General features: G+C 46.7%; 2 protein-coding genes across 2 annotated transcripts in view; one reads left to right on the top strand and one right to left on the bottom strand.

Moving 5' to 3' along the window:
* NCBP1 (nuclear cap binding protein subunit 1) overlaps positions 1 to 7160 on the top strand; it is a 32094-nt gene extending 24934 nt beyond the window's left edge. Inside the window, exons 21-23 of the mRNA XM_032096290.1 lie at positions 3122 to 3265; positions 3682 to 3795; positions 4669 to 7160. Of these exons, the coding sequence (XP_031952181.1) occupies positions 3122 to 3265; positions 3682 to 3795; positions 4669 to 4782 (372 nt within the window). The 3' untranslated portion in view covers positions 4783 to 7160. The remainder of the gene's footprint in view (positions 1 to 3121; positions 3266 to 3681; positions 3796 to 4668) is intronic.
* Positions 7161 to 11602: 4442 nt separating this feature from the next.
* Positions 11603 to 18670, bottom strand: XPA (XPA, DNA damage recognition and repair factor). Its single transcript, XM_032096589.1, has 6 exons — positions 18411 to 18670; positions 17902 to 18033; positions 15729 to 15834; positions 13952 to 14117; positions 13199 to 13316; positions 11603 to 11845 (listed from the first exon to the last, which is right to left on the bottom strand). Exons 1-6 carry the CDS (start codon positions 18586 to 18588, stop codon positions 11697 to 11699), a joined length of 849 nt encoding a protein of 282 aa, XP_031952480.1. The 5' UTR covers positions 18589 to 18670; the 3' UTR covers positions 11603 to 11696.
* Positions 18671 to 23078: the final 4408 nt, after the last annotated feature.

Genomic DNA, 23078 nt, shown 5'->3' with positions numbered 1-23078 from the left:
TGTAATGATAAAGTTGTCAGGCATATTACCTTTCACTGTGTTTCCCTTAAATAAATCATGCAATCATAGAATGGCCTGGGTTGGAAGGGACCTTAAAGATCACCTAGTTTTAAGCCCTTGCCATGGGCAGGGACACCTTCCACTAGACCAGGTTGCTCAGAGCTCCATCCAATCTGGCCTTGAACAGTCCCAGGGATGGGGCATCCACAGCTTCTCAGGGCAACGTGTTCCAGTGCCTCACCACTCTCACAGTAAAGAATTTCTTCCCTATATCTTATCGAAACCTACTCCCTCTCAGTTTAAGGCCATTCAGCCTTTTTCTACAATTGCATGCTCTTGTAATTAGTCCCTCTCTCGGAGGCTCCCTTCAGGTACTGGAAGGCTGCAATTAGGTCACCCCAGAGCCTGCTCTGCTCCAGGCTGAACAATCCCAATTCTCTCTGCCTTTCCTTGTAGGAGAGGTTCTCCCTCCCCCTAATCATACTGGTGGCCTCCTCTGGACTCACTCCAACAGGTCCCTGTCCTTCCTGTGCTGGGACCCCAGAGCTGGATGCAGTGTTCCAGGTGGGGTCTCACCAGAGCAGAGCAGAGGGGCAGAATCCCCTCCCTCCCCTGCTGCCCACGCTGCTTTGGATGCAGCCCAGGGCACGTTTGGCTCTCTGGGCTGTGAGTGCCCATGGCTGGGTCATGTCCAGCCTCTCATCCCCCAGCACCCCCAGGGCCTTCTCACAGGGCTGCTCTCCATCTGTTCATCCCCAGATGTGCTGATATTGGGGGTTGTCCTGACCCAGGGGCAGCACCTTGCACTTGGTCTTGTTAAACCTCATGAGATTCCTATGGGCCCACTTCTCGAGCCTGTCCGGGTGCTTCTGGTTGGCATCCTGTCCTTCAGGAGTGTCAACAGCACCGCTCACTTTGGTGTCATCTGCAAACTCAATAAGGGTGCACTCAACCCTTTTACCTATGTCATTAATCAAGGTGACACTGGTCCCAATACAGGCCCCTGAGGGACACTGCTGGTCACTGGTGTCCCACTGATTGCGACTCAGAGTTGTTGACCACTACCCTCTGGATGCCACTGATTTCTTATCCGTGTAACAGCTCACCCAGCAAATCCATCTCTCTCCAATTCAGAGAGAAGGATGTTGTGGGGGACAATGTCAAAGTCCTCATAAATGACATCTGCTGCCCTTCCCTTGTCCACTAGTGGAGTCACTCCATCATAGAAGGCCTGGCCTGCAGGTTGGTCAGGCAGGACTTGCCCTTGGTAAAGCCATGCTGGCTGTCCCAAATCACATCCCTGTCCTCCATGTGCCTTAGTACAGCTTCCAGCAGGATCTATTCCATGATCTTCCCAGGCACGGAGGGGAGGCTGACAGGTCAGTTGTTCCCAGGCTCCTCCTTTCTACCCTTTTTAAAGATGGGTACAATGTTTTCCCTTTCCCAGTCACCTGAGACTTCACCTGACAGCCACAACTTTTCAAATGTCATGGAGAGTGGTTTGGCAACTACATCAGCTGGTTCCCTCAGGATTCTGGGATGCATCTCATTGGGCTCCATAGACTTTAAATATGTTCAAGTTCTTCGGGTGATCATTAACCTGATCTGTACTTAAAGTGGGAGAGACTTTGCTCCCTCAGCCCCCTCCTGCTGTTCATCCACTTAAAACACATGGGAAGAGGGGTTACCATTGAAGACTGCAGAAAAAGAAGTTCTTGAGTAGCTCAGCCTTCTCCTCAGTTGTTGTTTCCAGTGTAGCAGCACTGTGTATCAGGGGACACACCTCCTTTGACCTCCCTTTTCTGGCTGACATACCTCTAGAAGCCCTTCCCGTTATTCTTTGTGAACCTTTCCAGCTTCAGTTCCAGCTGTGCCTTGGCCTTCCTCACCCCATCCCTACTCAACCAAACTTTGTCTCTGTGCACTTCCCAGGTTACATGTCCTTGTTTCCACTGTTTCTGCATTTGCTTCTTTCCTTTTTGTTTGACCAGCAGTTCCCTGCTCAGCCATGCCAGTCTTCCACCTTCTGTGTCTTGATTTCTTGCTCCTGGGGATTGCAAGCTCTTGCTCTCTTAGGGAGATCTGCCTGCTCTCTTCCTCTCCCTTGCCCCTGAGGGCAGACTCCCAAGGGATCTCATTGACTATATCCCTGAAAAGCTGAAAATCTACTTTCCTGAAGTTCAGGGGCCTCTCTTGACTCCTTTCCTGACCCATATTCCTCAGGACTGTGAACTCCACCAGGGCCTGATCACTGCCTCCCAGGCTGCTTCCAATCTTGACGTCCCCCTTTAGCCCTCTTGTGTTGGTGACCAAGAGATCTGGTGACACCTCCCCTACTGTAGGGCTGTCTATTACCTGGGTCAGGAATTTATCCTCCATGTATTCCAGGAATCTCAAGGATTGCCTGCAGCTCCTTTTCTGGCATGTGCAGGGGTGGTTGAAGTCCCCCAGCAGCACAAGAGCCTGTGAGCACAATGCCTCCTGCAGCTGGAGCAAGAAGGCTTTGTCAGAAGGCTCTTCTTGACTGGGGGCCTGTCACAGACTCCACCCAAAAGGTCCCTTTGTTCTCAGTCTCGCTTCGTTACCTACCAGCTTTCGACTTGCTCATGGCTGTTCTTCAGAGGCTCTCCACACTCAATCCAGCTCTTGATGTCAAGGGCAATCCCTCTGCCTCTCCTTCCTCCCATGTCCCTTCTGAACAGCCTGTAACCATTGTTAGTCACGCTCCAGTCATGGGATCCATCCCACCGAGTTTCAGGAATGACAACAAGGTCATAACTTTCCAGCAGTACAGTGGCTTTCAACTCCTCCTGTTTGTTGCCCATGCTGCATGCCCTGGTGTAGAGGCACCTCAGCTGGGCCGTCAGCCATGGCACTTTCCTAGAGGAAAACCCCTTAATTCTGGTAAACCTTTGTGCTTGCTCTAGTTTCTCTGAAATCTTGATACTGATTTTTTTCAGGGCTTTCCCATATTGGCATTTTTCCTTCCCAATTTTTATCTGGAATTCTGTGCTGGTCTTCAGTTGTTGTGCAGACCTTTTCACACGTGGAACTGGAGGGTATTAATGGTATCCACACCTGCCAAATGACTGGTTAAGTCCTGTATTGTTGTCATTTACAGCGAGACAGTGATGACGACGATGATGATGACGACCGAAGCACCGATCGGGAAGATGGACCACTGGAAGAGCAGATAGAGCGCTTGCAGGAAAAAGTAGAGTCAGCTCAGAGTGAGCAGAAGAATCTCTTCCTTGTTATATTCCAGGTAAGGACGGGCAAAGTCTCTTCTTACTTTAGCTTTAGAAGTTAACTTGATTTACAAGCTGTCAGCATCACTTGTATCTTGGGCATCTTCTTGGAATAAGAATGTGGAAAGTGGTTGATGAGTTTACCATGGGTGAGAGTCAGTCCAGATCATCCCTCTGCAAAGACTGGCTCTGAGAAGGATTTGATGAGTTTCCTCTGCTTAGGAGCAGAGAAGTTCTGCTACCACACACTTTCCTGAACAACCAGAAGGTAACTGGTTTATTTTCATAGTAAGTTCAGTGTTTGCCAAGCAAAATAATTATTCCCACAGTGCTGTTCAAAGCTTCTGACACCAGATCCTTTTACCTGAGGTTAGGATTCTGCTTTAATTTGATGAGAATGAATAAGTTTGGGTTTTTTTCCCCTCTACTGCAGCGTTTCATTATGTTGTTAACGGAGCATTTAGTGCGCTGCGAGACTGGTGGAATTGATGTATTTACACCTTGGTACAAGAGCTGTATAGAGAGGTTGCAGCAGATCTTCCTGCAGGTAAGTCTCATTTCTCAGTTTGGAAGGCTGTTGACGGGGCCATGCTGGATTGGGGAAGTTCGTTGATGGAGAGCTGAGTGCTCCATGAGAGTAGCAGTAGGTCGCAGCAGCACATTTTCCCCAAAGGCTGGTATGGGGTCAGGTCACAACTCTCTAGCTCTGCCACAGTCCAGTGGAGTGACTGATCCTAAGCAGAGAATTCCCTTGCTGTAAGAATACTGCAAAAATATTTCAAGATGTGATTATGAATTTCACAGACTTCCACTTAACTGTGTGTTTATAGTAAGGGCAAAGCTGTGAACAAACAAGAATGCTAAAATAGACATGTTTTAAATAAGTGAATTAAAATGTTGCAGGATTCCTTTTAGTGAGGTGCATAAATACCTCCTAAACATACTTTTTGAATATTTGGCTCTGTATTAAATCAGTTAACAAGCACAGGTGGCTGGATAAAAGTGACTAGTTACAGGAAGTTATACCTGTGTGAGCACAAGATATGTTGAAGAATGGGAGGTGTGGTGTAATTCTCCCTTGGGATGAACCCTTCCATGGTAGTAGATGTGTCTTCAGAGGAAAGGAAATACCATGATTTTCCTAAGATACTTGCAGTGGCATTGTGTCCTGCACACAATTCAGGAAGAGTTACAGGGAACAGAAGGCAGGATTTCAGCACAGGCTTTATTCTTGGAGTTAGTAGTGGCTCTGTATTGTGCTTTTCTTACCCATGGCTGCTATGTTGTGGAAATGAAATGTGCTAAACAATTCAGATAAGAGTATTTGTGGTTCTTACATATCTTGACTTCTCTGCCTATTCCGATATAAATATAAAAACAGTAAACATATGTGGTTTGTTTTTGTTTTTTTATCTGCCAGCACCACCAGATAATCCAGCAGTACATGGTGACACTAGAGAACCTCCTGTTTACAGCTGAACTTGACCACCACATTCTGGCTGTGTTTCAGCAGTTCTGTGCTCTGCAGGCCTGAGGGATCATTCACGGACACAGTCTTGTCTGCAGGACTTTAGTGAATTTAATTTTTTTTTTTAATGGCAAAACTTAACATGGGGATGGAAGAATTTTTTGACTAAAACTGGCTTTCATGTGCTCCTATATAAAATAATAGAGTATTGTAAAAAAAACAAACTGTGTAAGCATCGTAAGCCTTAAAAGATACGACTAATAGGGGATATTTGTGAAGTAAAGTATTAATTCCTTTTGTTGTCTTTTAATTTAGTTTGACTCTTTGCTTCATGATAGTAATTTTATTTCTCCCCTCTTGCTATGTAAAAATAAAAATCAGGCACACCTCCCCCCCCCCCAAAAAATTCCTAACCTCACAACAAAAAAAGCCAACCCCAAGCAATTTAATTTGTTACCTCTGTTTGTCCCTTAAATCAAATTAATTGCAGAAATGAGGAATAATTTGTAGTGTTTTGTGAGTATGAAAGGGGATGCACCTTCTCAGTGAGCAATGTGATAAGTTCTCTAGTATATGCATAGGAAAACTGTCTTAACTTTGGGCATGTGAAACACGTTTTCAAAGTAGCATAGAGCATACAAATTTGTTTTATTACCAAGCCAGATAGATTTTCAAACTTTGAAAGAACATGTAATACAGTTGAAATATGTTTTTTAAATGTATTGTCTAGTGTCTTATTACAGTATCTGAAAACAGTCAGTAGAGAAGTTTCATGGACCACTTCTGAAAAATGCAATTCTTTTTGCAGTGTGGTCAAGAAATCATGAACTGCTCTTGGTAGCAGTCTTCACTGATAAACAGAGACAGTAAGCAAGAGCTGGAGTGGAACAAACTTTTGACGTCCATGCTGCAAGCCTTACCTGAGCGTTGGGAGCTCCAGTCCCAGATGCCAGGAAGGGGACAGGACAGTGCTGAGTTCATTTTTTTTTCCTTCGGCCTGTAACTCGTTGGACTGTCACATTTGCACTGGGCTGGACCTGCAGGCCTGCAGGATGTCAGAAATCTTTCTGGTTAGTGACAGTGGATCAACCAAGTGCTCTCACCTCATCTGGCTTGGCAACAACTGCTGCATCTGCTACGCTTCCCTTGCTTTAAAATGTGATGGCAGCATGTTGCTCCCATGGCTTCAGAAAGTGTTTTAATGCCAAATTGATACATTACAGGAGACTTAGACTGGGAGAACACAACTGAAAATAGAGTAGGCTTAGTTTTGAGTTAGGCCAGTAACATGAGGTACATTAGAGCCAAACCAGAGTGTTCTGTACCATGGTGAGCAGCAGTGAATGGCAAAGATCCTGCCTTAGGTGCTCAGGTCCATCAGTGTGCAGGGGGCTTCCAAGCTGTTTATGGTCTCTTCATTTTGCAGGTGAATGTTTTAAAGAGTTTCATACCCAGTGCTGTTTAGTTTTAGCTTAGGAAATTCCGTGCTTTGAGTAATTTTGTTCCTGTACAAATTATTTTTTCAGGTATTATACCTAGAAATGCATTTCATGTGTACATTGACCAATGGCCTCCTGACCAAGCAAGGAGGGTAAAAAATGGAACATTTTGTTTTGACTGTTCACTTAAGTTTGTGTGTGGCCTGTAGCAATCTGATATATCCTCATAGACTTAGATCTGTTACTTCTGCTTTTTCTGCTTGCCCTTTCTGACTTAACTGATTCCCCTGCTCCCCCCATTCTTTCAGGGTGTACTGTTATTTGTTGTAAATTTGCTTTATGCAAGGATTTTGTCAGTCATGCATGAACTTAATGCTTCAGATCTTTCTCTGTTAATGTTCTTGAGTAATCAAATAGGGTTTCTTGTTGTTTTTTTATTTTTAGGAAACATTTAATACTTTAAAGGTTTTAATTGGAGTTTAATAGTTTTTTTCACTGGCTTGGGTCAGTATCAGTTCTGATATTAACTAATGGTGAGGGTTCTGACTATAAATGTGACTTCTGTAAAATCGGTAATGCAGTTAGAACTTGCAAACCTGTAACTTTGAGCCTTGACAAATACTGATGCTGGGGATACAGTCGCAAATGCTTGAGTGTAATCCTGTGTTTTAAAACCAAATAGCAATGTCTTTCAAAATTGATTTAAGTTTCAATCATGCCAAGCTTTGAGCATGGGCTTTGATTGCATTTCTTGAGTCTGTTGGACACCTTCACCTTCTTTTAGTTCTAATGGTGTACACCTGATTTGACTGAGAAATTGGCTGAATCTGTAGAAAAGAGAGTGAATCACTTATGTAGTGATACCAGCAGCTAACTGAAGAAACTTGGAACTGCTGAAGCATGAAGTGGTGGATAGTGTAAAGATGATGTAGAAATGTGGTGTGGTTGGAAAAAAATGCACACTTTAAGACAAAAATAAATGAAGGTGAAGCAGGTTGCTGCTGAGAGTGTTTGTCCAGTCTCTTTGGGGGACACTGAAGCAAAGCAGTCTTGCTGGGTTATGCTGGTGTTAAATGCAGAGGGGATTAAGCAGTTTTGTTTCCCGGCACTCGTGCTGGTACCCTGACTAACACTCCTTGCACTACAGCTGGTCTAACGCGCTGCCCCACCTGCAGCCATGTGAGGCAAGCATAGGTGCTGCTAGGTGCAAGGAGGTGCTGTTGTAGGAATTCTCCCTCTCCCTTGCCACCTCCTGTCCTCTGCTGCAGGAGATCAGGAGGGTGTGGGCTGGTGGTGCTTGCTGCGGGGTGGGGGGCATGCTGCAGCATGCCCACAGTAGGGCAATAGTCAGTGACCATCCCCATCTGCCCTGGAGAGGAGTTTAGGTACCCAAGACAGGGTCGTGAAACCATGACATGGAGGACTACCTCCACAAGCGCTGCTGGGACCTGCCTCCCTCGTCTAGACAAGCCCCCGTACCACTTCCTTAGGTCTTGCAAGGCCCTAAATCCCTCTCTGCTTGGTGGGCAGGCAGGTTACTACATAGCTGCAGATGAGAACATTAGAAAAGTGAAGACCTGTTATTGAAACATCATCTGCCCTTCCCAGGCACCTTGTCTCCTCTAACAAAACCACAGCCTCAATTAGGTTGGAAAAGAGCTCTGAGGTCATCAAATCCAACCTATGACTGAACATCACCAAGTCAACAAGACCATGGCACTAACTGCCATGTCCAGTCTTTCCTTGAACACCTCCAGGCATGGTGACTCCACCACCTCCCTGGGCAGCCCATTCCAACGTCCAGTCACCCTTTCTGTAAGGCAATCTTCCTGATGTCTGACCTGAACCTTCCCTGGTGCAGCTTGAGGCCCCATGTCCTCTTGTCCTGTCAGTAGTTGCCTGGGAGGAGAGACTGACCCCCAGCTGGCTACACCCTCCTTTCAGAGTTGCAGGGAGCGTAAGATCACCCCTGAGCCTCCTTTTCTCCAGGCTGAAAAAGCCCTGTTCCCTCAGCTGCTCCTGGGCCCTTCACCAACTCCATCGATCATCTCTGGGCACACTCCAGCACCTCAACACTCTTCCTGAATTGAGAGGCCCAGAACTGGACACAGAACTTGAGGTGTGGCCTCACCAGTGCCAAGCCAGTCACACTTGCTGGTACAGGCCATGATGCCATTGGCCTTCTTGGAGACCTGGGCACACTCCCAGCCGGATGCTAGCCAGCACCCATAGGGTCTTTTTCCACTGAGCCTCTTTCCAGCCACTCTGCCCCAGCCTGAACGAGGTTGTTGTGACCCAAGGGCAGGACCTGGCACTTGGCCTTATTGAACCTCATACCTTTGGCCTTGGCCCATTGATCCAGCCTGTCCAGATCCCTCTGCAGAGCCTTCCTGCCCTCCAGCAGATCAACACTCCCACACAGCTTGCTGTCATCAGTGAATTTACTGAGTACAGGTGATCTCATTCAGATCATCAGTCAAGATGTTGAACAACACTGGCCCTAACACTAGTTCCTGAGGGACACCACTGGTGACCAGCCCCCAGCTGGATGTGACACCATTCACCTCCACTCTCTGGGCCTGGCTGTGCAGGCAGTTTTTAACCCAGCAAAGATGCACCTGTCCAAGCCATGGGCTGCCAGCTTTTCCAGGAGAATGCTATGGGAGGCAGTACCAAAGGCTTTGCCGAAGTCCAGGTAAACAACATCCACAGCCTTTCCTTCATTCTCTTGGCAGGTCACCTGGTCATAAAAGGGGACCAGGTTGGTCAGGCGAGACCTGCCTTCCCCAAACCTGTGTTGGCTGGGCCAAATCCCCTGGTTTTCCTGCGTGTGCTGTGTGATCACACTCAAGATGATCTGTTCCACCCCAGCACAGAGGCTGACAGGCCTGCAGTTCCCCAGATCCTCCTTCCAACCCTTCTTGTAGATGGGCGTCCCACTGGCCAACCCAGTCATCCCAGACCTCCCTGGTTATCCAGGACTGATGATAAATGATGCAGAGCAGCTCAGTGAGATCTTCTGCCAGCTCCCTCAGAGCCCTTGGGTGTATCCCATCTGGTCCCATGGACTTGGGTCTAATGGCTGAGCAGGTCACTACTTCCTGCTGGATTACAGGAGGTCTATGCTGCTCCCTGCCCTGTGTACCAGCTCAGAGTCCGGTTGCCCCAAGGATAACAGGTCTTTCTGTTAAAGACTGAGGCAAAGAACCCAAGTATCTCAACCTTTTCCTCGTCCTTAATTACAGTGTTCTCCTCTGTGTCCAATAACAGATGGGAGATTCTCCTTGACCCTCCTTTTGTTGTTAAAAGTATTTATAAAAACTTTTTATTTTATTTCACAGTTGTGGCTGGATTGAATTCCAGCTGAACTTTCATCTTTCTCATCTTCTCTCTACATGACCTACCATCATCCTGGTACTCTTCTTGAGTTGTCTGCCCCTTCTTTCAGAGTTCCAGCAAAAGCATCCTGTTCAGCCAGGATGAACAGGAAGACCAGGCTGGTCTTTTTCCACGATGGCTCATCATCCGGCACATAGGGACAGTCTGCTCCTCCGCTTTTCAAGATTTCCCCCTTAAAAGCAGGACCAGTCTTCATGGGACCCCTTTGTTATTAAAACTGTTTCCCAAGGGACTTTCTGAACCAGTGTCCTAAATAGGCCAAGGTCCACCCTCCAGAAACCCAAGGCAGAGGTTTTGTTAACCCCATTCCTTACTTTCCAAGGTTTGAAAACTCTTATCATTTCATGGTTGCTATGCCCAAGATGGCCCCCAACCGCCACATCTCCCACCAGCCCTTCTCTGGTTATAAACAGCAGATCTACCAGGACACCGCCCCTGGTATGCTCATGGTGTAGTTTAGGAATGGTGTTCCCCAGTTGTGTTCCCACTGAAACATTCCAAACCATGCACAACTTGCTCACTCCCCCCAGCAGGATGGGGATGAGAATTAGAGGCACAACAGGTAAAGATCAAGGGTTGAGATAAGAACAATTTACTGGAAACAGCAACGAGGTAAGAAAGGAACAGTGTCAATATTAATAACGGTGTGCAAGAAAGACAATCAGTCCACATGCAAATGCCCACCCGGTGAAACCCAGCGTGACCCTGATGGGGAAGGACCCCCTTCCACCCACTCCCTGTGTATGGTGCGAGGCGGTACAGGACAAACTGCGGGCCTGGGTTATGCCCCTCCTGGCTACTGCAAAAAGTAATTGTCCTGGTCAGCCCACTTGCCAGCTGTCCGTTTTCTTCCGCACACTCCAGGAACCTCCTAGACTGCCTCCTCTCCCCTGTGTTTTCAGCAGACATCCCACAAATTAAAGTCTCCCACAAGAACAAGGGCTAGTGATTGTGAAACTCCAGCCAGCTTCTTACAGAACACTATCTGCCCCTTTGTCCTGGCTGGGTGGTCTATAACAGACTCCCCGTGGGATGTCTGCCTCGTTGGCCTTTCCCTGATCCTCACCCACAGGCACCCAACCTTTTCATCACTGCCCTTAGGTTCTGTACAGTCAAAACCCTCCCTAATGTACAGAGCCACTGCCTCTGCTTCCCCACCTGTCCCTTCTGAAGAGCTTATGACCATCTTTGGAACACTCCAGTTACAGAGTCATCCTATCACATTTCCATAATGGCAAATATGTCAATAGTTTTCCTGCTGAAAATTTCAGTTCTGCACAGCCACAGTGGCCAAGGATCACCAAGGAAGTCTCCGGAGACTTCCCTGTAGTCTGCCATATTTACAATGATAAATAAATGTAGAGCCACTACCCTAGAACATGTTCCTTCACTTCAGCAATTTCTACATGCATTCCCCAACAGCTGCAAGAATGAGAATTTGAAATTTAAACTTGAAAGTAAATTCACCCTCGACTGAAAGCAAACATCATTCAGGTGCATTTAGAAGAACCCTGCTGTGGAATGCTATTTCCCTCTTGCCCCAAGGACAAGTCTTGACCCTTACCTTGGTCTCTGGTTCAAAATTGGAAAGAAAAAAAAAAAGGACTCTATCCTGCGAAACACAGTAGGGATGTGTCAGAACATCTCAAGGAGCAGGCAGCTTTCCTTTCAAGAGAGAATTCTCCTTTACGGAGTTGGGTATCCACGCCAAAGGAGAACCTGCCTCCTGATATGGTCTCCCACTGCCAGAAGTGCTGCTTTATCAGCTTGTTGCCCTCTGCCTGCCCATGACCAGTAACTGAAAACCAGACAACAGTCAGGAGAAAATACAGAGCCTTCCTCCTGACAGAAGCAGAAAAGCAGTGGAAGAAGTTCATTTCATCAGTGCATCAAGTACAATGATACAAACTTACCTTTTGACCAGGAAGACACCAACTGTTGAACTGTTGCCAACGTGCTATATTCTACCCTAACATCTAGCTTAAAAGCCAAAGCCTACTGTTCTTCACAGGGCTTCTTTCAACGGAGAAATATAAACCTTCATAGAATTTGGCAACAGCTTGTTCATAATTAGCATTTATTTGACTTTAATATAAAATACCATTAAAAACAAAGTAAAATTGAAAAAACAACAGGTTAACACTACATCTTCTCATAAGTTAATTCATGACCACATACAGTGCATGTCTTTTTATATGTATCTTCATCAATGTTTTCTTCTGGTCCATATTCATGTTCGTGGATACTAGCTTCTTTCTTCCACAAACTACTCCTCACGGCACGGCGGAGTTCTGGTAAGAAATACAAGAAAATTTTAAGATTTTAATAAATCTTGAATAATGTTTAATAAAACTCAAGCTACCCAGCTTCCTGAGGCCTACAGATGACAATATGCTTGCTGCCTGTCTTCACAAATTCTGGGAAAGAATCTGCTCTTGCAAGAACAAGCTCTGACTTGCCTTGCAATCCTCACCTTGTTTGCATATTTTAAAGGCCAAGAACTACACTGTCATGGGATCTCACAGGCAAAGATTTTCCATCTGGACTAAGGACATGTTGCTCGCTGCCTTTTTACACAAAGCCATTCAAAGGTATCCAAAAGGGGTCGGTGGAATGCAAAGGAAAAGTTTTTATAGAACACCTCATTTATTTTACATGACCAAGAAAGAGTCATTTTCATTCAGGTCACAGTAAGCCTCCCAAATGACTTGGCATTCTCTAAGCTTTATGCCCAATAATATGAGTTGCCTCTGCAGCATCCGCAGTGAAATCCGCGGGTTCTCTAGAGCACACAAGCTGGCAGCAGACCCCAAGATATTATTCGGATGTTGCAAGCGGGTGGCAAGCATACTGAACAGCAAAATGTGGTCACATTTTGAGCCAAGCCATTCAGGCTGCAAACTTTGTCACGTTAAGGCCTGTACTTGCACTGAACTCTGGCACCTTGGCTACAGTCTGCTGCCAGTCCTTCTGTGCACACAACATCAATGGCCCAGACAGCGGTTATTTGTGCAGTCTCAAGTTCTGCCTCCTTCAGAAAACACCAGTACAGCCAGCTTGAGCTTTCTGCCCTTGTAAATGCCACCCCAAAGCAAAGCATGGATGCTACAGGTGGCACAAGAAGTTCCACCCATCAAATACTCTTCTAAATACTAATTTATTAGGAAAAAAACCTGAAGAGTAAAGTGCAGTAAAGACAGCAGCTAGGAATGCTGTGAACAATAGGAAAACCTGTTTTCTACCTTCATTACAGCCACTCCACCTGAAGCTATCATAGAATTATAACCCACTGCCACAAAAATCCCAGTCTTCCACAGTCAGAAGTATCAAGAGCAATCCATGGCACATTCTGGGTCATACCCAAAAATTTGAAAAACACTATAATGAACGATTTTAATTCATTTCTGTCACATCATGTCCACAGGACAACAGGAGAATTCAAGCTGCAAAGGACCTCAGTCGTGCAGTCCAACACTGCCCAAAACAGTCAGCTATGAGGTCAGACCAGACTGCTCCAGGCTCACCCCCAGTCTTGGAAAACCTCCATTCTGCCATACTGAATCTCAGTAATTTAATCAGATACAGACACAGATTTAAATAGAACTACACTTCAGGTACTGAAGTATGTAATTTTAACACTTTACCTTTAACTTTCTTGTCGAACTTCTTCTGTTTCATCTTCTCTCTGCTATCACGGCGGAGCTCCTTTGCTTCTTGCAATGCTTCCTCGCTACCCCAGACTTCAAGTGAACGCTTGATTACCTACAGGATGGACATAAATGCCTTTTTTTTTCCCCTGAAACGATAAAAGTAAACTATTCTAACTCACAAATTTAATTTTTCCCTACACATACATAAACCAACCTATCTTCCTCTGCCACCTCTCTGCTCTTGACTCACAAAGACTGCACTCCCCTTCCACAGGAAGAGGCAACACTGGTTTTTAGTCTCAGCTGGATGTAACTTAGGAAAACTTAAACCCAGCTCTAATTTTGCCCATATTTTACTAAAGCAATATGATTCCTATGAAGTACCAAACAAGAAATAACAAGAGCCCTGAGAAATCCACTTGCCTTTCCTGCTGCCTCTGCAGGCAAATCTGTGAACACAGCTACAAAAGGCCACATACAGCTGCAACTGCCCCATGCACTTCAGAGTAGCACTGAAGGGCCATGTGCTTTGTGACTTGTAGTTGTGCAACCCATTAAAGTTCTGCTCAATGAACATCTTTAAAATGCTCTCAAAACCAGTTATTTTCACAACTTGGACCGCAACCATTTAACTGTAATAAGCCATACATAACACACTTAGCTTTGACAAAATCATTCAGGTACCAAGTAGACAACCAAAGCTGTACAAAGGTAAAAAACGGTCTGAAACACAGTAAGTTTATATACCTGTAGTTTTAAATAAAGTTTCATTTCACCCCATCGTGAATTATGAGGGTTTTTCTTCACAATGAATCTGAGCACTGGTTCCCTCTTGTCTAAGTCACAGTCTTTAAGGAGATACTCTTCTTTCGCTTCTGTCCTTGTTATAAGCTTATGTTTATCTTCAACATCTCTGCAAGATGTAAAATAATGATGAGAAAGCTACACCCTTAAACCACAGGTTCTCAACATCTAAGCCCCCATTCTTTCTAACATTCCTGAAATACAGGTAGCCCTAATCCTGTTTTTTATGCATGCAAATAACTTTGGATTCCAAAAGTCTAGCTAAACTCCAGACTAGACTTACTGAAATTAAGTGTTTAAAAATTCCCCCCATTTTAGCAAACACAGGCTGAGAAGCCTGCTCTTCTACAAAGGCTTTTCTTCTATTTTATTACAAGAGGGAATAACTGAAACTTAAAATGAGTATAAGTAATTTCAGGTATTCACCTAACCTAGATGCAATCCAAGAGGACAGAGGTATAAGCCTGACTGACATGGTCAAGACAGAAAGAATGCGTAATGTGACACAGGTCAGATCACCTGAGAATACACACACTCCATATGCTTCTAGATCTCAGAAACTGATAAGCAACACAGACAGAGCACTTGTTTCTATAATGCAAGACAGTAGGCAGAACCACCACAGACTTTTAAAAGACTGTAGCTTTTACCAGAGAGATAATGAAAAACTCTGTAACCACAGCAGCATTTAGGAGTTAATGGAAAAAATTACATTTACGCAATCCTGACTGAAGTACAACTTGAATTGCTTGAGCTGAACAATCTGCCAAACACTAAGTGCTAACAACGGTCATCAAGGAAGTACTGCTGTAAATGTAGCTTTACTAGAATTCAAAGTTCACAGTAACAGCTAATGCACCAAGGACACTCCAGCCATCAGCTACAAGAGCTTAGACCAGAGGAAAAGAATTCCAAAGGTTCCAAGTCCTGTCCTTAACATCCTTTTCCTACTCACTGTAACTTCCGCAACAGAACTTTGCCTCCAGTATGACTGTGAACTGCCTACACCACGTGCACACCCCTAACCACTCCCTGCAGTAACTGGGTAGGCTCCCAGAACTCCTGCCTCCCTTTTTCTTTCATTCACCCAATTCATTCTTACACACACGGGCAGCCAGCTGCTGCCGTTGGTTTCATTGCCCTGGTTATCTTGATGGCTTTTGGAGCGTTTTCTATTAAAGATAAGAGCTTGCTCTCCTCTCAAGGTCGAACTCCTGCTTACCCCGCAGGCCAACCAGTAACCTCCCATGGGGGCTCTGCCCTTTGGCTGCTGTGCTTCCAGCACGCCCATGCTGACCAAAGTACCAACTTCACTTGGGTTAAAACACTGGGACTGCAAACACTGTCCTAATCCCTGCTCTACTTCAGAGAGCAGATATTTGCGTTCCATCAGGTTTTTAAATGGCTCCAGTCGGCAGCCAAACATAAATTTTCACACTGACAAACACACCAACTGCTCTCATGACATCCTATTTCCATAATGTCGTATGAAAATCCACTGATGTCCCCTATCCTAAGGCAGGCTTATGAGACAATCTGTGATTCAATTCCATAATGGAAAATACACAGGGTATCAGTCAACTTTCATTTACATTTTTTTGAAGTTACTAAAATATGTCTCTTTGCTGACAGCCTCTTTAAATTAAAGACTGTAACTCACTGAATTATAGCCAGCAATCTTTATGTAAAATAGTGCTTCTCTCCTGATTATTTGTAATACCTGCAATTATCACATGTTGCGCAATCAAAGTGCTGCATAAGGTAGGAGTCCATGAATTCTTTGCCACAGTCTCCACAGATGAGATAGTCAAATTCTAGTACGGGTGCTAATGGAAAGAAATACTTTTTTAAAGGGACTACAATGATAAAAACAAGCATCTAGAATTGGTATTACAGGCAACTTTACTAGAATTCACATAAGCATGTTACAAACTAGTTTCACTCTATCAAAGTTTTTCAGAACAATACAGTACAAATTCAAACCCATTTACCACACAACTCCATCTCTATTGGAATGGGTTTTTTTTGTTGGTAAATTCAGTTTCAAGTACTAAATTTCAACATTTAAATCCAAGTTTAACTTAGCCATTGTTTAAAAAAATTCTCCACATGTCTCCCACAAAGTGCTTCATATCCCCTCCTGCTACTTCCTGTTCTGACCCTCCCAAAATATGCCCTGATTTATAGAAGGCATGCAGGCAGAAACAGGAGGAAGCAAAGAAGGGATTCAGTTTGAAGAGGGTGGCTAGAGCAGGAAACTACAGGAGCTGCGCTGGCATCATAGTTCTCTCAGCTCTGCTCCAGTTTTTTTCCTAGCTCAGCCACACCTGCCTCTCCCTAAACGAGCTCAGTGGAAGCCTGGGGCAGTTGGCAAGGTTCTTGTCCGTTCCAGCTGGCAGAAACGGAGGTGGATGGCCAGAGAGCTGCTAGGAGTGGAATGGGGATGGAGCTCCACTACAATCCTCTCCCCAAGCCCTCTCAGCACTGCTCCAAGCCCAGACTCATCTCAGCGCCAGCCACTGCTTCTGGCCGCATCCTCAACGGGCGGATCACCTCCAGCGTCATCACCATCTGCTTTTATGTTCCATAGGACACCAAGAAACACCGATTCAGGGAATAAGAGCTATAAGGAACATTCCTTGAACAGTAACATTGGTATTCTATCAGAAAATTAACATTTCTATACAGTTTTGAAATCTGAAAGTGAGACAGTGCTGTGGAATTTTAGGAACACCTGAAGCAGAAGATTAATGGTTGACATGCAGCACCATACATTTTAATTGCGTTTGCATTTATAGCAGATCCGATCCAGCAAAGACGACATTTTATGTAAATTCAGTCCTACTAGCGACAGCCGGATGCTCAGTACTTCACAGTCATTTCATACTCTTACATCACATTCCATCATTTAAGGCAGTGCTCCCGAACACGAAGACATTTTATTAAGACAATGACGTTATGAATTACACAGCAAAAAATACGCCCAGTGTAAAGGCATCCCAGATCTACTTTAATTTATTATTAAACATTAGCCCATCAAAAGAAGCAGGGCTGCTAATTGTTTACACTGTTAATGAAATCTGGTGCTGATTTCTAACAAAGAGATACACTGCACCAATAGCCCCGCAGCTGATTCAAGCAGAACAAAGCAAGACAAAGACAATCCCAGAGAAGAAAGTCGATCTATTTTGGGACCCTTACTTCTCCATTCGTTTTTTTTTGGGGGGGGGGAGAATATCGCAAGGCAATGTGCTGAAATCCTCCACCGAACGATCAGTAACTTGGCGCCAGCACGTTTTATAACGATAAAAGCTGGCACTGCAGCAGCGCTCCGGTCTTGGCACAAACCACATCAATCCCAAAATTCCCACAACCGACAAAGCCGCGCAAATTTACTCTCATGTCGGTCTTAAAATTCAGATTCCCCGAAAGAAATAATGGAAATAGCGTTTATGGGGGAAAAAAATATTAAAATGTGCTATACCCAAGGGCACTTGCTGTGTCCCACTTCCGCGGCTTAAAATTCTTCATTTTTAATTACCGCGCATTTGCTATAGCCGATTTAATGCTGAAAAGAATTGGACGCGCCACTAATCGAGCACATCCAGAAAAACGTGTGAAGGAGAAAGAGGGGTGGCGAAAAAAAAAAAAAAAAGGACAAAAAAAGGAGAAAAAAAGAAAGAAAAAGAGGGTAAGAAAGGAGAGTAAAAAAAGCCCGGGAAAAAAAAAAAGGCGCCCATCCATCCCGCCCCGCTGGCGCGGCCGGAGCCGGCTCACTGTCGCCCCCGCGCCTTCCTGCCCTCCCCCGCCAGCCCCGCGCACGCGGCGCCGCCTCCTCCCGCCGCCTCCCCGCCAAACCCCCGCCGCTCCCTACGGATTTTTTTCTTAATTACCGGGTGGGTGCACGATTTTTTCGCCGGCGCCGCGCTCTTCCTTCTCCTCGTTTTCCTCCTCCTCCTGCTCCAGGAAGAATCCCCCTCCCGTGTCCACGACCTTGGGGAGGGCCCGCGCCCGCGCGCCGCCGCCTGCGGGAGCACAAACGAGGCGGGCGCTGCGTTAAAGCGCCGCCGCCGGCAGGGGGCGCGCGCGGCCGCCCCCGCCGCGCCGCGCGCGCGAGGCGGGGGGCCGCGCGGAGAGCGCGCGCGTGCAAGGGCCCCCCCTCCCCCACACATGTGGGGGGAGGGGGGGCCCCTCGCGCGCCGCGGCGGATTCTCCCCCCCAACCCCCACCCCGTTCCAGCCACCCTACCGCCCCCCCCCCCCCCCCCGCCCGCCGCCCCCACCGCCTCACGCCCGGCGGCGCCCCCTTTCCCCACGCCGTTCCCCTCTCGAAACCTCCCCCCTGAAAAAGAGAAAGAAAAAGGCGCGGGGACTCGCCCGTTCCGCCGCCGCCGCCATCCGACCTGCGGCAGGGTAGGGCCGGGCCGCCAGCCGCGCCTGCCGCAGTGCCAGCGCCCGCTGCCGGTTCCGCTCAATCTTCGCCAGCGCCGCCGCTGAGAGGTGCGGCCGCTCGCCCGCCGCGGCCGAAGTCTCCTGCTCGTGATCTTGCTCGTGGGCCGGGGCCGGGGCCGCGCCCGCCATGGCGGCGGCGGGAGCGGCGGAGCCCCGTGGTCCCCCCCGCTCCGGCAGCCGCTCTCGCCCTTCCCCTCGCCGAGCCGCCGCCGCACTGCGCCTGCGCAGGGCGGGGGGCGGGGGTGGCCACAGAAGGGGCGAGGCCGCCCGCGCAGGCGCGCAGCCGCCGCCCCGCCCCTCCTCGCGAGCCGCCAGGGCGGGGGCCCCGCCCCGCCGCCGCCGCGCGGGGCGCGCCGGGAGGGCGCGCGAGGGGGGAGGGGAGGGGGGGGCGCGCGCGGCCAGGCGGCGGGGCGGGGCCCGCGGCCCGCGTGGCGCGCGGGGGTGGGGGGCGGGGGGCGCGCGGGCCGGGGGGGGGCCGGTGTCGGGTGGGGGGGGGCCGGTTGTGCCGGGATCGGGACCGGGACGGGACTGCGGGACCGGGGAGGGGATGGACTGGGGGAGGGGAGCCGATGATGACCCTGCGCTTTCCGCACCGTCTCCCGCCTCGGGCCCGAGCGGCCCCGTGGAAAAAAAAAGCCATAAATCCCGCCCCGCCCGGCAGGAATTCCTCAGCAGCGTCACCCAGCAATGCCCCTTTTGTCCGCCCGGCCCGGCCCCGCCACAGCCCTGCGCGAGGTTGGTTCTCGGCCGGAAACGGCCCCGGCCACGTTTTCTGCCCTGAAAACTGTACTGGAGCATTCTCCCCAGCCCCTGCTCCTGCTGTGCGCAGCCCGCCGTGATCCCAGCCTCGTTCGGCGCGGGGAATGGGCGCTTTCCTTACAAAATCCCCGTCCTGCCCTTAATGGTTTCGCGTGTTCCACGCAAGGGAGGATAAATGGAGGCTGCAGCCTCCCTTATTGACGAGGGACGCGCAAATGGCTTTGTCATGCAAATGTGGCTCTAAGCCACTTTCATATAAAGCCACTTAATGCCGAGCAGCCAGTGATCCTCGCCCGCCCGTCAGGCAATGCCTGCCCTGTCCTTGAGGGAACGGAAATGGAGGCACTGGCACAGATGCGTGCTCCCTGCCTCCATGCTGAAACGGGATGACCTCAGCACAGGGAGAAGCCTTGCTTTCCCCCCCACCCCCCCCCCCCCAAAAAAAAAAAAAAAAAAAAAAAAAGAAGAAAAGCTCACACTCTTCCGTGAAGCTAAACTAGTTTTCTGCCAACCCTTCCTTGCTGCTCCCAGAGTACGTCCCTTGTGCCTCTCCGTTCAAATGCCCGCGGTAATTACCTGCATGGATTGTGCTTCTGCTGTGTCCTAAAACATTTTATTTCTTTTTAGCTTGTCGTCCTCGCTTGGCATTAACTTTCGACAACAGCCAGCAGAGTGTGCTGTAAACGCTGTGAAAAGAACATCTTGCTTCTGGGAAATTTTTATATATATCTCCATATATATATATATATATATATATACACACACACACGTACAGAAATGCAGATGAAGACATTTTAAGTGGTTCTAATACTTGCATGAGTGCTAGATAGTTCCTCCCGTCAATTAAAATACTTCTCTTGTCGCAGATCACAGAACCTCTTCCTTAAAAATTAATAACCAAGTCATACTAAACCGTCTGCTTTCAGTGAGATTGCTTTCCAGTGTTTGTATAAAGTTGGAAAAGTGCCACAGTGGAGATGTCCAAATACGTTTCACAGTCAGAGAGAAGGATCTAGAACACAAGGTATTTAATAGATGAAAATGCAAATCGTAACCCCAGCCTACAGGAAGCAGCTTATGCAATTATACAGTATGAGCATACATTTGGACTTACTGACAGTGGAGTTCCAAACAAATTAATAAACACAGTAGAAATAAGTGAAATTTAAAAAGATTGAAGAAAAGTGTTCACTAGATGTCTTGGAAATGGAAATGTTTGCAGGAAAAGCAAACACACGTATGTTTGGATTCCTTATGCTATTCTGGTGTCAGTCTCTTCCTTGTTTTGTAGGAGCAGACATTTAGGGAGGAGTGAACTTCTGAGTTGTGCTTGTAGGGTAACAAATAGTTCTGTATCATTCATAAACCAAAACTGTCTTAAAGTGAAGCCAAGTTTGAGACCCTGTGTAAGGGTTTTAAGGGCAAAAGGACATAATTGTTATGCAATCAAACTGGAATTAGGATTAAAAGAAAATCAGAATACATAAACGAAAGCAAATTCAAAGGTAAGGCGTTCACATAAAATTGGCTGTGGGCCGCAACTATCTATGCAATAGTGTTTTATTAAGTAAAACTGTTTTAGGAACATAGACTAGAGGTTTTTGTTTTTTTCTTTTTCTCAGGGGCAGTCTGATGGGGCAATTAAAACAGAACATTCTGCCCATCGCTGCATCTGACCAGAATGAATCAAATACAATGCTCCTAATTTTCATGGCCAAGAGAAGGTAGTAAAACTAATAGTTGTGTATTAGCAAGGAGTTGCAAACTATCTCATATGCATTGCTCTGATCATGCAATAATATTTGTGCTTAATATTAAACACGTGTAGCTTAATGTGTGCACATGAGTTAATAATTATAATGGTATCTGTGTTTTAAACAGTTTTTCAGGTTCTGTATGCCGAGTAATACCAAGCTGGTAGCCATGTATTAGAAGGTAGGCTGTCATTAATTGTCAAGCACAGATGTGCATTATTTCATAGCCACAGAGACCATCACCAGTGAGGAGTTGAGCGCAGGGAGGCACTTGAGCAGTGCTTCACAATTCATCACTTCCATGGAGGAAATGGTGATCAGCAAGACAAGAATGTTTGCTGACTATGCAAAGCCTTTTTAAGTTAGCAGGGGTGAGGGTCATCTGTAAAGAATTGTGGGTAATTAGGCAGTAAAAAGTAGACTAAATACAGAGTAGATAAATGCAAGGTGATGTGTGTGCAGAAACCTAGTCATAACTTCACAGAAAAGGTAGAAATACATGAATTGGTTGCTACCACTCAGGAGTGTGACTTTTAAGTATGTATGCTCTGCATGAATGCCATCTTGGGGTTTGGAAAAAGCAAGGCACATTTCAAGGAAAGGGATAGAGAACAAAACAGGGAACACATTTATGGCACTCCAGAAATCTGTGGTGCATTGGTGCCATGAGCACTGTTCCCTGTTTGCGTTTCCTGCTTCTTAGAAAGAAAATGTTGGAACTAGAAAAGAATAACAAGGATGCTCAGCTGTCTGGCTTTGTGTCCCTTTAAATGGACAATTGAGGCTTTGAGTTGTCACCAAAGAGGGAGGATGCCTGGGGCTCTTCACATTCTAAGTAATTTGTAGAGGGTGGATGCCAGCTGACTTTTTGAGTGCAAACCATCAGATTTGTGGTAGCGGGAGCCCAAGTCTAAAGATGAGATGGTTCTTCGTTCAGTGCCTTTGTGAATCACATGCTGAGTGCAGGGTGTTTCTCTGGGGTGCAGGGAAGATGGGCCAAGTGTTTGGAAGAGGACTGTGTTGAGAGTTAATGAATGAACACCCCCTCATGCTCAGGAAATTCCCAGAGCTGAAAGCAGTTGGAAGCTGTGGGAGTGTTGCAGAGAAGATATCATGTATTTGCCTTGCTTTTCCTCTTCCTTTGACGTTGGCTTGTGGCCTGTGGTGGAAACAGGATGTTGGACTGAATGGGGGTTCTTAATCCAAGGCAGTACACCTCTTCCTCTGTATTCATGGAGGAACACGCTGAAACACCTGGAGTCACATAATAGCAATAAGCCTGTGTGATGAGGTCTTTCTAACCAAATACACTGTTCATTTAGACCAGGAGTTACTTACAGAGCAGCCGCTGGGCATATATTTCTATTTTGCCTCATGATATACTTCTTTCTATGTGTCCTCAAAATCTTAGTAGCAATATGCATACAGCTGCATTACAGTTGCATATCTACAACCAAACCATCCTTTTGTCCTTCCTCAGTAGAAAATATTCGTTCCATGAGAAACAGGCCTAACAGTCTTACTTTTTTCTATGAGTTTGTCTTTTGAAGGAGCAGCTGTGGGCAAAAATCTCTTTACTCCTCTCCTCCCCCTCTCTCTCACCTATCCCTCTCCCTCTGTTTGATGGTTCATATGGTAGTATCTATTTTAGCCACATTCGAATTCAGTAGCCAGAAGCTGACTGGCCAATACACACATGGTGTTGGGTTGCTGCCTCTGAGCATGACTAAGGCACTGGATTTTGTCCAATGATTTCAAATGCATTTTGAATCGGAGATGATAGTTCAATTGCATCCTTACAAATGTGGGGCAAAAATAGCAGGCCCTTTGTGATTTTGTTTCCATCGTATTTTAGTTTGATACACCCATTTTTTGTGTTAAATAAATAAATGGAGAAATATTGCTGGCTTCTTGGTGAAAACAAAGCGAACTTGTTAAAACCAGACAGTGCACTTGCTTCGATTTGTATGTTTTCTTTCTGAATTCACCTATGCCGTAGCTCATGGATCAGGGATACACAGTGAATCATCCTGTTGAACAGAATGGGACATGCAGACTAAATTAAGTTTGTCATCTCTCTGAGATTTTCTCCTTTGCTCACTACCT

Source organism: Corvus moneduloides, chromosome Z (genome assembly GCF_009650955.1).
Source record: "Corvus moneduloides isolate bCorMon1 chromosome Z, bCorMon1.pri, whole genome shotgun sequence".
Taxonomy (NCBI): Eukaryota; Metazoa; Chordata; class Aves; order Passeriformes; family Corvidae; genus Corvus; species Corvus moneduloides.
This window is presented reverse-complemented; position numbering and strand designations above follow the sequence as displayed.